Source organism: Rhinatrema bivittatum, chromosome 4, assembly GCF_901001135.1.
Source record: "Rhinatrema bivittatum chromosome 4, aRhiBiv1.1, whole genome shotgun sequence".
Taxonomy (NCBI): Eukaryota; Metazoa; Chordata; class Amphibia; order Gymnophiona; family Rhinatrematidae; genus Rhinatrema; species Rhinatrema bivittatum.
The window spans coordinates 399,786,607-399,803,533 of record NC_042618.1 but is presented as its reverse complement, the minus strand read 5'-3'; the positions used below and the strand labels follow the sequence as shown (position 1 = coordinate 399,803,533).

The 16,927-nt window shown below is 40.8% G+C and overlaps 1 protein-coding gene across 1 annotated transcript in view; it reads left to right on the top strand.

The window, feature by feature from the left end:
- The window catches only part of SUCLG2 (succinate-CoA ligase GDP-forming beta subunit), a 425,371-nt gene that overhangs the window by 192,789 nt on the left and 215,655 nt on the right, over nt 1-16,927 (top strand). Inside the window, exons 3-4 of the mRNA XM_029601057.1 lie at nt 3,054-3,153; nt 3,262-3,357. Coding sequence (XP_029456917.1) covers nt 3,054-3,153; nt 3,262-3,357 — 196 coding nt within the window. The remainder of the gene's footprint in view (nt 1-3,053; nt 3,154-3,261; nt 3,358-16,927) is intronic.

Sequence of the window (16,927 nt, the reverse complement as noted above, 5' to 3'; positions counted from 1 at the left end):
TGATAAAGTTCCTTGTCATTAATTCAAAGCCTTTGACCAACATCATTTTGAAAATTTGGATTTTGAATTGACCAAATGAAGGAAATCCTCTTCATCCCAATTATGTAACCAATTCGCCAGCCAGAGCCTATCGGATATGGGTGTCTGTTTTCAATGGTTTCAAAATAAAATGAAACGCCTCGATACCAGCCCTGACTCGATAATGATATACTGTTCCTCTATCAACTTTATTCTTCGTCTCATCCAAAATTGTTCATGCCACATGGTAACAGCTTTTTTTGTGCTTGTTGCTGGAATTTTCAATAATTTTTTAGCTTCCTTAAAACAATTTTAGCGGTCAACCATCACCAAATTCCATAAAACACTCATCTGCAGTCTTGCCCCATGTCTTCTGAATCCAGCTTTCGCTTCGACCAAATTTTTCAGCATTCCACTTTTTCGTAATAAAAGTTGCTCCAGCTTCACGCGCCTCAAGAAATTCAATATACGTAATATGATCAATCTGACGCTGTTTTTCTCTATCGTATGTTCCAGCCAGAAATAATGTAAGTAATGTGTAAGGTACTGTTAAATTCCAAATTAAATGGCCTATAAAATAGTACAAAAACGATATTATTTATTTATTTATTTATTTTGATTTTTTTCTATACCGGCATTCGTGATAACATCACATCAAGCCGGTTTACAGTAAACAATGGGGTAATAACTGGAACATAGAACCAAATATGTAATATACATATTATAAATACAGTTACAATAAACAAGGATACGTACAACTAGGAGTAAGAAGAAGAAAAGATAGGAACTTTAACATGTTGTATTAACCTGTAGAATGGTAAAGTTTCCAAAGATGGAAGTGAATGATTTACGTACAACTAGGAGTAAGAAGAAGAAAAGATAGGAACTTTAACATGTTGTATTAACCTGTAGAATGGTAAAGTTTCCAAAGATGGAAGTGAATGATTTACGTACAACTAGGAGTAAGAAGAAGAAAAGATAGGAACTTTAACATGTTGTATTAACCTGTAGAATGGTAAAGTTTCCAAAGATGGAAGTGAATGATTATTAGGTGGATAATTCAGTGGGGTGCTGGTGGGGAGGGGGAGGGCAGGCAAAGGTAATGCGACATCTGGTACTTTCAGTTTTTTTTAAAGTATGCATGGTAAGTTTTATAGCTGCTGCTGAATGGATGCAATTTCTGTGTGCATGTCCCTGCTTGTACCCAGCACATCCCATGAATTTTCAGTTTCTATATATTATATTGTTATTATTGTACACCTCTTTGGTTAGTCTTTGGACCTGAAGATGGTATATACAAGTTTTTAAATAAATCTGATTTGAAAGTTCAGGCTAAAGTCTATGGGTACTGTTTACCCTGCAGACTTTAGTCCTACATGAGCTACCGAAAATTATTTTCTAAATCTTATTTCCCTTCCTCTACAGCCTTTTAGGCTTTTCTGTGAATTAGCCTTCCGTCTAGTTCTTTCATATAGGACAAAATTATGTTTACACCTTCTGAAAACTATCATGATAAGGTGTACCTGCTCAATGCGTTTATATCCATGCAAGGCAATCTCTGAAAATGCTGATTTGGTTTCTGCAAAACAAACCTTTTAATTATGAGCAATTTTCCATAATGTTTCTTCTTTTCACTCAATAATTAATGTAAAACAAATGTTTATGTAGTATGAAAAAGAAACACTTTGCATCAGAGAGCAGATTACGTAGCAATAAGCAACTTCTATGGTGAATTCTGCATCTACAAAATCACTAAAAACCAATGATCTTGAAATCTCCATTAATGATACCAAATGAGGAAATTGCCTTGTGACACAAGTATAAATTTTTGTTTGCAGTCACACTGCAGTGCTAGTGCAGTTATCATGTCAGCATCTGAAATATATGCATAAACAGTGGCATTGCAGTGAGTAATCCAGTTTGCATGCCCACTTAACAAAATTAGTCCAGAGTGCCAGTGGACCCTTTCCCACTTTATTTTTCTTTTGTATCTCATCCCTTCTCTGGGGGGCAGTGTACCCAGATGCATGAGGGAAACCGTTGCTCCTCTGCTGATTGTGCCAACTGTAATATCAGTTGCTACCAATTAGTGGTTGTGATGTGGCTACCTGCATACTATTACTGGGTGGAAATCAGCATCTTGCTTCATATAGTCTTAACTGTCCTTCCTCTCTTTATAGAGACTTACCATTCCAAGTTTAGCCATCTCTAGACTGCAGAAAAACAATTTTTTAAATCAGAAAATAAGTTTTTCACATATATGGCAGTATAAATATGTATGGTTAATGTCTGATTTTCCTGTAAAGAAAATATATAGCTTTAAAGATAAGTAAATGCCGGAATAATTGATCAAAAGCTTTGCTTAATCACTAGTTTCAGGAATCATTGCTATATGTCTGTTACCTTTTGATCTTAAATAATAAAGTATTTATTAGACCATTACAAATAGCTTAAGAATAGAAAGAAAGCTGACACCATACCATGGTGTACTGATAGCAGTATAAAGGGTTATACAAAAATAATTATTCCTCCCCTGTTGACATTAATAAAATCTTTGTTGGCATACGCGTCGGTTTTGTACCCCATGCACTTTTCGAGATAGATGTACAGAAGTTAGAGAAAGTGTGAGGTCTAAATAAGATGACCTCTAATTAAAGAAGATGGAGCTGACAGTGACTTAAGAAATTTACATTTAATCTGACAATGCTTAAGAAGACTTAATAGCAGTATTCAAATGTATAAGAGGGTGATTGTAAAGAGGATTGTCATCAACTGTTCTCCATCTCCATGGGGTAGGAAAAAATGCAATGGACTTTAAATTGTAGCAAGGGAAATTTAGGTTGGACATTGAGAATAACTTCCTTGAAAGGTGGTTGAGCACTGGAACAGATGCTAGAAACACTATCATGAAAGATTATTAAAATGGAATCATGAGTCCTATCTGGATCAGAAAGCTAGAGTAGGTGACCTTTTGAGGACCTTTGCAATTATGGATGACTTGATTCTATGAATTTTATGCCTGTTTTTGTTTACAGAAGCACGGGAAATTGTTCTGAAGGCTCAAATTCTAGCTGGAGGGAGAGGAAAGGGTGTCTTCAATAGTGGATTGAAAGGAGGTGTACATTTAACTAAAGAGTAAGTCTTTTGAACTTACATAATTTTCAATGATTTTTACTACAATATTCAAGTAGTGTGTGTGTATAAATATAAATATTAACATTTGTCTTTTTCTTTTTTTAATAGTCCTGATGTTGTGGGGAAGCTTGCAAAACAGATGCTTGGGTATAATCTTTCAACAAAGCAGACTGCAAAGGAAGGGGTTAAAGTAAATAAGGTAATATGTTTTGTTTTTCCTCTCACGAGCAAAATTGAATATAAAGTAAGAATACAGATTTCAAAATGTAGGCCAGCCCAGTATGAGTTTGATTCTTGGGTCTGGTGGGGGCTGAGGTTGCTGCAAAGGCAGCATTCACAGACCTGGGGGATGGGAGGAAGTCATGATCATTGAGCAATGACGACACCTACTGGCAGGATTTTAGGGCCAATGATTTCAGTTCAGAAAGAGCCCCGGTGCATGGCTCCCCTGCTAAGGACTGTAGCTACAGTGACCAGACAGCAGTAGGTTAGGAAAAGTTATGAAATAGGAGCCAAAAATGTCTGGGTCATTTCAAATGATGGCTCATGGTGCCAGTTCTCAGCCCTGGTTACAAATCTGGAAGCCCAAAGAAGCAGGAGGAAACTGCTCCTGCAAAAAAAAAAAAAAATTCAAAATAGATATATAGATTTTTTTAAGAGAACCCAGATGTTTAGGGTTGAAATATTGAGTTAAGCATCCTATGCTGTTTCTCGGCTTTCTTTTTAAAAATAAAGCATGTTTACATGTTTTTCACTACACTGTGAAGAATACAAAGGAAACAACTTATATGTTTCTGACGTAATTAGCTTTGGTTGCACCAAAACACTTTGAGCACCTAATAAAATAATTTCTTAACTGTGAATAGGTGGTGGTTTGTAAAGGTGGCGTGTTGCATGAATAGAGCTGTCTTTAATGTTGCGGAGCGCGCCCTCAGGCCCTGTTAGGAGCACGGAGGCGTGGTCCCATCTGAAGTAGGATGTGAGCCCTTAGGTCACGGCGCGGCTCAGAGAGGAGTCCCAAGACATGCCGCGAGAGGTGAGCAGGTACGAGCATGGGTGGAGCAGGAGCAAGGCTGGACTGAAGACAAGGTGATGATTATCCAGAACAGGAACAAGGCAGGCTCAGCCCTCCACTGGACCTACACGCACCAATGAGACCCAGCAACGCAATGCTAGTCTCGAGAGTAGCCCTCCGGTCACTCGATGGCCCTTCCGGACCCGCTGCTTGGGAACGATGAGTGCGTGAGGCCAGATGGAGGCTGAAGGCATGAACATGAAGACTTGGACGAAGACTTGGATACTTAGGAAACTCAGACGAAGACTTGAATACTTGGACAAGGGCTCAGGATACTCAGAAAACTCAGATGAAGACTTGGATACTCAGGAGACTCAGACTCAGACTTGGATATTTGGAAAGGACTCAGGATACTCAGAAAACTCAGACAAGGATTCAAGTTGCTCGGAAGTTTCAGGCAAGGGTTCAAGAGTCATGTGAAAGTACTGGGTGAGAACTGCATCGCAGCGTGCCCTACACAGCCGCCCATGGCTGGTCGCGGACCACACTGTACACGAAGCAGACTCCAGGCAAAGACATAGAACTTGAGACTGGAACATGACGAAGATTCAGTAGAGGCCTGCACCGGGGCACGCCCTCACAGCCGCCTGAGGCTGGTCGCGGACCATGCTGGAGCGAAGCAGGTTCTGGCAGAGTCTTAGGCATGGATGGAAGCAGGCACAAGGGAACACCGTAGACTGGGACAAGATTCAAGACTCAGGATACTCAGAAGCAAGTCATTAAAAACAGAAGTCTCCCGGAGGCTTTTGCTGTAGATGAGAAGAAGGCCTTGTACCACAAAGTTCCCTACATAGCCTCCTTGGGACTGGTCACGGACCACGATATGGCACGCCAAGAGAGGTGGAGAGACGAGGGACCTGGGAATTGGATGAAGAGCTGAAGATGAGACGGACGAAGTCAAGACAGGAACATCGGACATCAGGAACAAGGAACATGGCTCCTCTGGACACGGAGCATCTGGAACATCAGGAACAGAAGACAGGCGATGAGGAAGCTCAGACGAGGGACGAGATCAGGATCATCAAGAAGACGAAGTTCAGGAACACGAAGAACATGGAACGAAGATCCATCAAGGCACGAGAAGACCACGGAAGACCTGTATCGGAAGGAAGATCACAGACACTGCAAACCCGATCCGAAGGCCCTGAGGAACAGCAGCAAGGCCCTTTTATAGGGCGGAAGCAGGAACTCGCTGATGTCATCGACAAGGGCCATGGTGGCTTTTCCCGCCGCTGTCCCTTTACATCTCGACGAGAGGCGCATGCCCATTCTTAAGGTGAGCTGGAGGAAGCAGACACACTGGCGGCGTCCCTGCCGCTTGGGAGGCCTGAGAAGAAGGGGCTCCCTGCCGCGAAAGTGGAAGAGGAGGCAGGCACTGGCAAGGACGGCTTCCCTGCCAGTTGAGGACCCCAGCAGTTGCTCCAGCCGCAAAGATTGAGAACATCGGGGCTCAGCCTGCCTGCGCAGAGTAGGAGCCAGCCGTGGCCTCTGGACCGCAGAGGACGGCATCGGCGGCAGCCTGCCGCGTTCGAGGAAGAAGGTAGGTGGGGGACTGCCCAGTTCAGAGAGGAGTCTTGGGACTCCTCTCTGAGCTGCGCCGTGACCTAAGGGCTCACATCCTACTTCAGATGGGACCACGCCTCCGTGCTCCTAACAGGGCCTGAGGGCGTGCTCCGCAACATTAAAGACAGCTCTATTCATGCAACACGCCACCTTTACAAACATCACCACCTATTCACAGTTAAGAAATTATTTTATTAGGTGCTCAAAGTGTTTTGGTGCAACCAAAGCTAATTACATCAGAAACATATAAGTTGTTTCCTTTGTATTCTTCACAGTGTAGTGAAAAACATGTAAACATGCTTTATTTTTAAAAAGAAAGCCGAGAAACAACATAGGATGCTTAACTCAATATTTCAACCCTAAACATCAGAACCACAACACTTGAGGGGAGAGAGTGGAATGAATAAGGGCAACCACCCTAGTCCCGCACTTTGGGGATCCCCACATTGCTTTGGTAGAACCATCGCCAACACTATAATATCCTTCAGCTTGGAAGTGGAGCCAAATACATCAGCCTTCCAGGGCACAGGCCCTGCGGTTAATTCAGCATGGGTTCTGCACCCTCTTAAGAATGGATATATATATATATAGATAGATAGATTTTTTTTTAAGGAGATGGTTCATTTTTTTTGTAATCACATAATCTCTTCTGTTAGAATCAGATTTAATGACAAATTTAAGAACTCTCATGCTGTGGATGCTACATGTAAATATTTCTAATATATCATGAGTTTTTTCATCATTGTCAGAATATAGGGACTGGCATATAGCCAAGCTTAAGGTCAACATGACCACAGCATCTGGCATCTGCTTCCTTCCCCAGAGCTCAAATATCTAAAACCACATTTTTTTTACTGCATATCCTGTCTTCTGCTGCCCCCTTCCTCCCTGCAGTTTGGAGAAGAGGGTGAAGTTAAAAGGAGGGGCAACAGGGCTGAGCCAATGGCGGTGAGAAATTTTTCCTACCAAATGTTGGCTAGCAGGTGTGGAATAAGGGGGTAGTCAGTCAGTGACCCAGGTGCCTGTTTAGGCTGGTCACTGGCTTCCCCTGTTATCTTCTTTAACTTTGCTGCCCACTTATTCCACGGTTTGAGGCTTTCCTTTGAGTCACAGGGTCAGATAAGGAGAACAGCAGTCTATTTGTTACAGCATAGCTAATGTGGGTATCTGTTTAGGGCACACAGCTGAAAAAGTATGTTAAGTGGTGGCAGTCAGGGACTCATGTGGACCTTGCTGGTCCACGTTTTGCTTTTTTCCTCAACATGTTGTAGATTGTAAATGACAGGGGAAAAAAATCTGTGGATGCCTTTGCTTCTGTGGCTGGAATGGGGCCTTCCCCTGATAGAAAAGCATGAGGATGAGGAGGTCTGTGTATTTGATATTTAATGGACAAAATAGGGCCACTACAAGCCTTCAAGTGGTACTACCCGAGCAAGAAGGAAAACATAACCCTAAAACTGGTTAAAGGGGATGATTTTGGATGGTCACCTTGTACTCAATGGAGGATTTGTTTTTACAAGTAACTTTACAACAGAAAGAGGTCAAAAGTCCCAGGATGTTTAAAAAGATGCTGCTGTGTGTCCTGGGGTTCGCCCTCAATATGTACTTTGCTTTGGATATTATGTTTATATGAGTATGGTGGAGGAGATTTAAGGGAGAAAGATGCCAAAAGGATGTGGCAGGCTGTATTGTGTGGATGAGTTTTTGTTACCTGTATTTGCTAGAAAGAAATAGTCAACACCAGCTAGTGACAACCCTGGCAACAACAAAAATTGCTCAGGGATTTTAAAATCCCAGGATAGAAACTGATATTTGTGTGACTGAGCGTATAGTAATTGTGTGCACTGATGAATGTTTGTCTTTTATACTTTATTTTCAGTACAAACACTATCAGTTTAGTTTTAATGGAAAGACCTTGATATTGTTAGAACCCAAAAAATGCAATATGCATAGTATATCTCCTGGTTCTGGATTTTCATTTCTTACCTCCCAAGTGTGGGAGGTGTTTTTATATAGATTGATAGATATATAGATAGGATGTTATAGATCTCTAATAGGCTCTCGGGGTATGTTTTGAATCTATGCTTCAACTATGTGGCCATTTTTTCTTTCAAAAAGAAGATATACATTTGAAAAACTATTAACAGAATTGTTCATGTGAGAGAATGAGTTGTTATATTCAATTTTTGGATAAACAAGGCACATGTTAGAAAAGTTCTAGTTTTTCTTTGAAACTGCTAAGGAAAGAGGCTGAGGAAATCCCGGTTATACAGCTAACTGATTTTTCTGCAAGCCACAATTTACTAGGATCTTTTCCAGTCTGGACTTTGACTCCTACCACGTAGACTACTCTAATTAGTATAATTGGTGAACTATGACTGTGCAGACTGTAGCCAAACTGCCTTCTATAAAAATCCTGGATCTCTTGGCTGCATTTGACACCATGGACCATAAGATCTTCATCTCCCGCCTAACTGACCTAGGACTCTCAAGCCTGGTCCTAACATGGTCAGTTCTTTACTTCAAAACACAGATCATTTCCCTTGTATAGGCTTCTCCACATATTCACCTCTTCCATTTGCAGTGCAGCATGGATCCATCCTCTCTCCAGATCTATTTAACATTTACATGGATAAGAACGCAAGAAATTGCCATACTGAGTCAGACCAAGGGTCCATCAAGCCCAGCATCCCGTTTCCAACAGTGGCCAATCCAGGTTACAAGTACCTGGCAATTACCCAAACACTAAGTCTATTCCATGTTACTGATGCCAGTAATAGCAGAGGCCATTCCCTAAGTCAACTTGATTAATAACAATTAATAGACTTCTCCTTCAAGAACTTATCCAAACCTTTTTTATACACTAACTGCACTAACCACATCCTCTGGCAACAAATTCCAGAGCTTAATTGTGCGTTGAGTGAAAAATAATTTTTTCTGATTAGTTTTAAATGTGCTACTTGCTAACTTCATGGAGTGTCCCCTAGTCCTTCTATTATCCGAAAGTGTAAATAACTGATTTACATCTACCCATTCTAGACCTCTCATGATTTTAAAGACCTCTATCATATCCCCCCTCAGCCGTCTCTTCTCCAAGTTGAACAACCATAATCTCTTTAGCCTTTCCTCGTAGGGGAGCTGTTCCAACCCCTTTATCATTTTGGTCACCCTTCTCTGTACCTTTTTTGACTGCTGCAGCACACTGAGCTGACGATTTCAATGTATTATCCACTATGATGCCTAGATCTTTTTCCTGGGTGGTAACTCTTAATATGGAACCCAACATCGTGTAACGACAGCATGGGTTATTTTACCCTATATGCAACACCTTTCTCAGAATCTAGTCCTACCTTCTGAAACTCTTCCCCTTGAGATCAGGCTCGCTTCAGAACGTCTCACTTTCAAGAAACTTTTAAAAGCTTGTCTGGAACCATGACTTCCTGACTAATCCCCAAGGACTTCCTCGAACCGCACTACAACACACCCATCACTCACCACCTGCCTCCATCTTATTCTAACTCAGATTTGACATATATGCTACTGTATCCAGAGATACTACTTTTTCTTTTATCTGCTAAATTGCTCTTGCTGATATATACTTTATTTTACTTAAGCCTAACTCTAACCATACTTATCCTGCATTGTATTTATATTTAAAATGGTATTTGTATCCTGGATATTTTTTCTTGTATCATGGATATTGAAATCATATTATTTCTAGCTAATTATAAGCTATGAAGTATAATCTATTCCAAAAGAACGGTAATACTCTATTGTAATATGTGTAAAATCTCTTGCTGGAAAAACATGACATAAATAAACAATGATGATTTATTTAAAATATTTATATTCCGTATATTACAACTTTGTTATGATAAGGAATATGTTTTTATGGCCCAAGTTCAGCCTGTTTTCTTGTTTCTTAGTCCTTGAGTAAAGCTTTCAGAAATTTGATCATGTGCGGGGTCCATTGCCGACTTCACCTCCAGTCTCAAGGTAGTACTGTGAGATTCTTATCTATACAATCCTTTCAGCACTGTGCCCCTTTACTTCTCCCCAGCAACCATCTTGTTTCTTGCCTAGATCTGTATAAATAATCAGGTTTGTCATCAGTCGGTTACGAGAGCTTGGTCTTACTTCCTGGTCTTTTGTATTCTAGCTCCCTCCTTGTTACCTGAATCCATCTTCGTCTCTGGTTTCTGCCTTCAGTGTTTTTTCTTGACTTCCTTTGTTTTCTGATTTCCTGGTGTGCTCCAGTGTCACTTTGTTCCACACTTTTAGCTTCTTGTTTTTACTGGGGGCTACCCCAGTTCTTTATGCCTCGCTGGCTACCAGTACTTGAGAGCCCAACTGAAGGAGAAGGTGTTCAGCATGGGCAGAACATGCCCAGCTTCAATTTTCTCCATCAGATGCCCGAATTTGCCTCTCCTGACATTTAGGCTGCTTGTTCCCGGGGCAGCCCACAAATGAGTACCGTCACAGCTCACCTTCCACTCTCCATTAAAATCAGTAAAAAGAATTGTATGATGTTGAATAGCTACCGTGCTTTCTGGTACTATTCTGGTGAGTGCAGATGGAATGCAGGGACAAAATGGTTCATTTGATTCAAGAAGAACATTTAGTTGTTTAGATATTTTATAAATAATGTCATGTTGAAGAGCATATCTGTCACACAAATAATCAGGCTCTGGTACTTTGTTTATAACCCTATACAAGAGTGATTGGATTTCAAAGCCCTTTACAAAAGAAAGTTGCGTAGAGAGACTAATAATTAGCAAAGTTATAGATTTTATGGAATTAACATCTAGCCTGATTATATAGTTTAGTCAGTAGTGTATAGGTGATTGCACTAGATAACAAGCTCTTTATTTTCTTGCCATGGAGGGACAATAATTAAGTCCTTTGCAGAAATGAAAAATGCATGCAGATCGCTCTGGTTCACTCCTCTCCTGCCCCTTTTTCTAAGCTTAAACAGAAAACTTATCAGTTAGCAGCAAAGACCAAGCAATTAATGAGCTATTCTTTCATTTCTTGGCCGCCTTCCACACATGGGCTTCTAGGGTACATACTTTCCATTTGCAGAAAAGAAATGCACTTGGTGGAGGTAAACCAAAACTGTGAACCCCTACATATAAAACCATCTTTGTGACACCTACAAGTTACAAAAAAAAAAAAAAAAAGTAAAGTATGTGTTATTTCAACATACATGTTTCTTAAGACAGCAGTACCCCCATGCTCACAGTAAAAATTAAATTATTCCAAGTGTGTGAGGACAAGCTGTAGTAACCTGTAATAGAGGAGCTGGTTCTCTTGGAAAGCTGGACATTGTCATACCTGATTTAGCAAGTCAAAATGTGTTCATTTTCCTATATTTAGCTGATGACTATTCAGTAGACAGTGGTACAATGAAAACATTATGGTGTGAGAAACAGCAACCTCATGATGTTATTTGAAAGTGAGATTGAAGATATTAATTTGTAGTTTTATTGTTAAAGAAACACAAGGAAAATTAATTTTGGATGTCAGGGTGTGGAGCTGATTCCACAGGTGGGTAGTGAGGTTAGAGTAGGAAATTAAGGTATAGTTGATGAGAAGGACAAACGATATGAGGAAGAATAGCAGGAAACAGTAGCAGACAGACAGGGAGGAACAGAACCTTGCAGGATAATCTAGAAGAGAAGGAAGCAAGTTGTAATGCAGTGTTTTCTGGAATAAAACTGTCAGAAAATGTCAGAAAAATGTCAGAATGTCAGAAAAATGTCAGAATGTCAGAAAGTAAGAATTTTGCCCCATGAACTTTATATGCAGGTATCCAACAAGGTGGGCCTTAACTTGGTGTTGGTAACTGCAAATACCAGTTCCTTTCATCTCAAACCATTCTAGATCTGCCTCAGCCTGGCTTTCGTGCTCTACATTCCACAAAAATTGCTCTTGCCAAAGATTTCAGTGACTTCGTCAAGGCCAGGGCCAAGGGTATTTATTTGATCCTCGTAATTGACTTACCGCTGTTTTTGGCAAAATCACACTGTACTCAGTTGGATTTTGGGACTCTGCTCTATCTTGGTTTCCTTCTTACTTTTCCCATCGTACTTTTACTGTACCCTCTAATAGTTCTTCCTCCACTACTGTTCCATTATCTGTCGGCATACCTCAAAGCTCTCTCCTACGTCCACTTCACTTTTCTCTCCACACTCATTCCCTTGGCTCTGATCTCCTCCCATGGCTTTCAGTGCCATTGTTTACCCGTGGCTTTCAGTACCATCAGCTCTACTTCTTTGCACCAGAAATTTCACCAAAAATTCAGTCTCAAATCTCAGCCTGCTTGTCTGATATTGCAGTCTAGATATCCCATACCTCCTTGAACTTGACATGGCCAAGAATGAAGTCTTGTCTTTCTCCTCAAATCAACTTCCCCTCTTCCTTCTTTTTCTGTTTCTGTGGATGGCAATCTCATCCTCTTGGTCTCCCTCACTCTGTAAACTTGGGATCAACTTGCCTTCTCTGCACACATCCAAAATACTGTAAAAATGTGTTGTTTCTTCCTGTATAACATTGTTAAAATGTATCCCTTCCTTTCTGCGCATGCTACCAAACCACTCACTCATTCTCCTATCACCTCCTGTTTAGACTACTGCAACCTGCTCTGCACCAGTCTCACACAGAACCATCTCTCTGCAATGCAGTTTATTCAGAACTCAGCTGCACAACTTATCTTCTTTCAGCGTTGCTATGATTCTGAAACCCCTCTTCTCAAATTGCTACATTGACTTCCCATCTACTTCTGTATGCAGTTCAAGCATCTCTTTACAAATGCATAGACTCTGCAAATCCTCATTACATATCTTCTTTCTCCCTACACCCTCCCTTGTGAGCTCCATTTATCAGGCAAGACGCTCTTACATGTGCCCTTGTCCTCCATCACTAACTCCTGATTCTGTGCTTTCCACCTTGCTGCACCATATGCCTGGAATAGGCTTCTTGAGTTGGTGCATCATGCTTTCTTTTTAACCATTGTCAAATCTAGTTTAATAACTCACCTTTCTGGGGCTGCTTTTAAATACATTTCCTGTAGATTGTTTGTTAAAAATGTTTTTCTTGACTAGATTGTAAGCTCCATGGAGCAGGGACTATCTCTGTGTACCTATAGAGCACTGCATAGAACTAGTAGCACTTTAAAAATGATGAAATGTAGTAGTAGTATTAAATGTGCATCCGTGCCTAGATGGTGATTTGCGAAACTATAATATCAGAAAATGCTGATTGAATTTCTTCCCCCTCTCCCTCCCTCTAATCTGAGAGTGAGTAAGTCTGGTAAGTGTAATATTTCTAATGGCTCATGAATTGTATCTGAAATTTCATGCTCTGGAAACACATCTAAGCAGCTGAAATGGGAATGTAATTTTCTATTGGGAAAGATGTGGATTACAGCTGAGGGACAGAAAAAGATGCTGTCACCTGAACAAGGCAGAAGCCTGTGCTCTAATATCCCAATAGCAGCTGAAACCCACATCATCAAAGGAGCTTGCTTATATATATGCTGTTGAAAAAAGATAAATGGGGAATCTTCACTGCCAATACTTGGGATCATTGTATTTTCAGGGCAGAGTCTGCCTGTAATTGTAGAAACAGGACCAGTTATTTAAGAAGGTTCTTACCTAGCTTCCCAGTAATGAGAATTGTACTGGCATTTCATATCCATGAGTCAGATACTTGTGGTGTCATCGTCCTCCTCTTGCGATTAGGAAAGGTAAGAAGCTGCAACACTGGCATCCTCTTGATAGTTCACAGATGGCTGAGAAGTTGTTGATTCTTGATCCTTAGTTGAAAGTCCTTGAACAGTCCAATAACATAGTTTATGCTTGTGGGAACTGCTTATGAGAGGTGATCTTGTCTTAATAAAAATAGCTGTTTACCATAACAGTTGACCTGTAGCAATGAGTACTATAATGAAATCCAATCCTGGAAATTCCATAATTACCATAAGAGAGTTAATGTCAGGTCGTGATTGTAATTTATAATGTGCTTTTGGAATAGGAATTTTTTTGAAATGGGATCTTGTAATATTTAGATTTTAGGAAATGGAGTTGAGCTTTTATTGTGATTGTGTAATCTGCATTGAGCTGAAGGATTAAGTTAGCCATAACAGTGGGTAACATCATTCAACTGTGCCAACCCGTATTAGCTCTTAGATCTCAGAAACAGTAACTGAGCATGTGTAGGAGTTTGTGTGTGTGACCTGCTGTCTTGTGAGCCTCTCGATTTTTTTTTTCCTCCAAGCTACTGCATGGACATGTTCCCCAGTCTGTTCTTTGACATTTATTGACAGAATTGTTGAAACTTTTCTTTCTTTTTGCTGCTGCCTTGGCAAGCCCTCAATAAAGCAAAAAAAAAAAAAAAAAGTTGTAAAAACAAATAAAAGGTAATAGTGAATAGAGAAGCCCAAGGCATAATAAGGGCCTTTATCATTGGCTTTCAAGGCCTGTGAGTGCGGGCGAAGGATGACCCTCATGGATTCCCATGCTGTGCGTTTCTGCTGCCTTGGCTCACATGAACTTTCTGGGTTTGTGTGCTTCAGTTCTGCAGCTGGAAGATGGAGGTCCTGCAGTCCAGGTTGTTGGAGGCCTCAGCTTGTAGACAGGCAACGTAGCCACTCCACTTCCCAAAGTGAGACCTTGACTTCCAAGACTTGGCACCACAAGAAGTGCTCCAGGCAAGGTTGGGAATTGGCTTCTATCTCTTCCCTCAATATGCAAGGGGTATTTTGGGAAACACCCTCCCCCCCCCCCCCCCCCCCATTAGCACTGTTTCACAAACCTATTTTGGGTGAGCAAGAGAGCATGGTGCAGAAGGCCAAGGCATGGGACAAAGCACCAAGAAGAGTGTCTAAAAGATGAAAGGCCTCTCTCCCCATTTTGTTACCATGACCCATGGCTTCAAAGAGATCTGTGCCATTGTCACTAGGAACCACGGAAGCTGGAGCCTCAGCCTTGACACTTAGGAGGGTGCCCTGGTGCAAAAGGTGATCTGTGAGGCCTTATCGTCAGCTGCAGTGTGGAGTACTATGGTGCCAGGCAGCCTATTTTTCTTGGATGATACTGTCTCTGTGCTGAAGAAAGTACCTTCAGTGCCCTCGGCACAGATTGTCCCCAATACTGAAGAAGACACATCTGCTATTCATGGAGCAGAGCCCTTTGGCTTGCAGTAAGCACTTATTTCATCTACAATTGCAGTTGACCTCAAGAAAGTTCCAATCGATTAATTCAGTGCAGACTGACTCACAGGAAAGATCGTCCACAGATCAGAGGTCATCTTCAGCACCTCTGTTTTTACACCTCTGGAACAAAGTGGAAATGAACCCGTTTGGGTATCAGAGGAGGTTGTCTGCCTACCTGCTCCGGCACAGAGAGCTCACCTACTGATCACTCCTACTACTACTACTATTCCTTGTTTTATGGGTTAAATTCAGTGTTTTATAGAAAGTCACTGGACTCTTGATTCATATAGACAAGGAAGTAGTCATTTGTTGTTTTTCCAGTCCATTTGCCTTTTCTTTCAAGTAAAAAAAAAAAAAAAGGGGGGGGGGGAGGGCGGACCATATGTGTCTCTAATTCCAAATCTGCCAAAGGTTGTTCAGACTTTTGTGCAAATGCTAGCATCTGGCTCAGGGTATAGTGCTCGGAAGACCACAAGACCAGAACTAAAAAGCCCTCACATGGGCAGAGCACAAGGAATTGAAAGCCATATAAACAGAAACAAGCATATGCACCTTCTTAAAAGTTGCTGCTGTTAGGCAGTGACCCTGAACCTTCACACACACAAGAGTAAAGCATACAATTTTAGAGATGCTTGTGTTCTATTTAAACTCATATTGTCTCTATAATTGGTGCTTCAGTATTGTGGACATGTGTTTTACCTTTCACAGAAGAATGAATGCACAGATGTGTACAGTAAGGGTTTGGGCAAAAGCTTCAGATAGCTCATTTCAAGGGAAAGGAAGTTCTAGAGCAAAGATACGAGGCTCTGAGGGAGTAGACTGAGGAGCAACACCAGAAAATATGTAAAAGATGTTGAACCCATCCTGGGGTGGGTGGCAGTGGCCAAAACAGTGATGGAGTTTAAGGGGGCATGGCATAAGCACAAAAGATTGATTTCTTTATCAACTTTTGCATTTATTTTATTTTACTTATGTATTTAATTTCATTTTACTACATGCTTTACCACCAGAGCCTTACAGGTAAATTTTCAAAGGCGTTATGCCTATAAATGTAACATACTATCGTAGCAATTTTCAAAAGTCTTAACTGTATATTGTTTATAGCCTCTTGTAAATATTGTATATAGTCCCAGTAATTATGTTACCTGGTACCGTTCAAAGTTTATCTCTTCTCTCCTTCTACTCTTCCTGCACTATGTATTTACTCCCTCCTCGTCCCCGCCCTGTTATTTGTATTTTCAGTCTTTCAGTTACAATGTTAACCGGTATGATGTTTGCATACTAATACCGGTATATAAAAGTTTTAAATAAATAAATAAATAAAAAGTCATTTACCAGCGCTAAGTGCACTTTAATGCAGGTAAGACCTATTGACGATTCAATAGCATATATTGTAGCAATTTTGAAGAGCTCACTTAGCCCTAGATTCATCAGATTGCTATAATTATAGGAGAAATAGCGTCCGTGCTAAAAAAAAATAAAAAAAAATAATAATAAAATAAAAATAAAAAATGGGCGTGATTAGGCTAATATTCTGTGTATTGCAGCACAAAGGAAATTATCGTGTTGCGTCAGTGCGGCATGCATCATTTTATGCATCGTGCTCTGATTTGTGTGTGGCGCATTATTTTTGTAGTTTATATATAGCGGCTTCCTGCAGCTGTCTCTATGAGGGTGTGTCAGGTGTTGGAGAGAGGAGAGGAGAGTTGGTGAGTGGATTAGTGGGAGTAGGAGATTATATATTGCGATTTCCTGAGTGCATTGTCTTGTCTTCTGTTCTCATCTGTTTCTCTTTACCTTGGACTTTTGTCTTCTTTGTGTGAGTGAAAATTTTTGTCAGTTTATCGTGTTTGTCTGTGTTTATGTCAGGAGGAGTGGTGGTGAGGAGGAGTGGCAAGGTGTGTTATGAGGAGGAGGAGTGG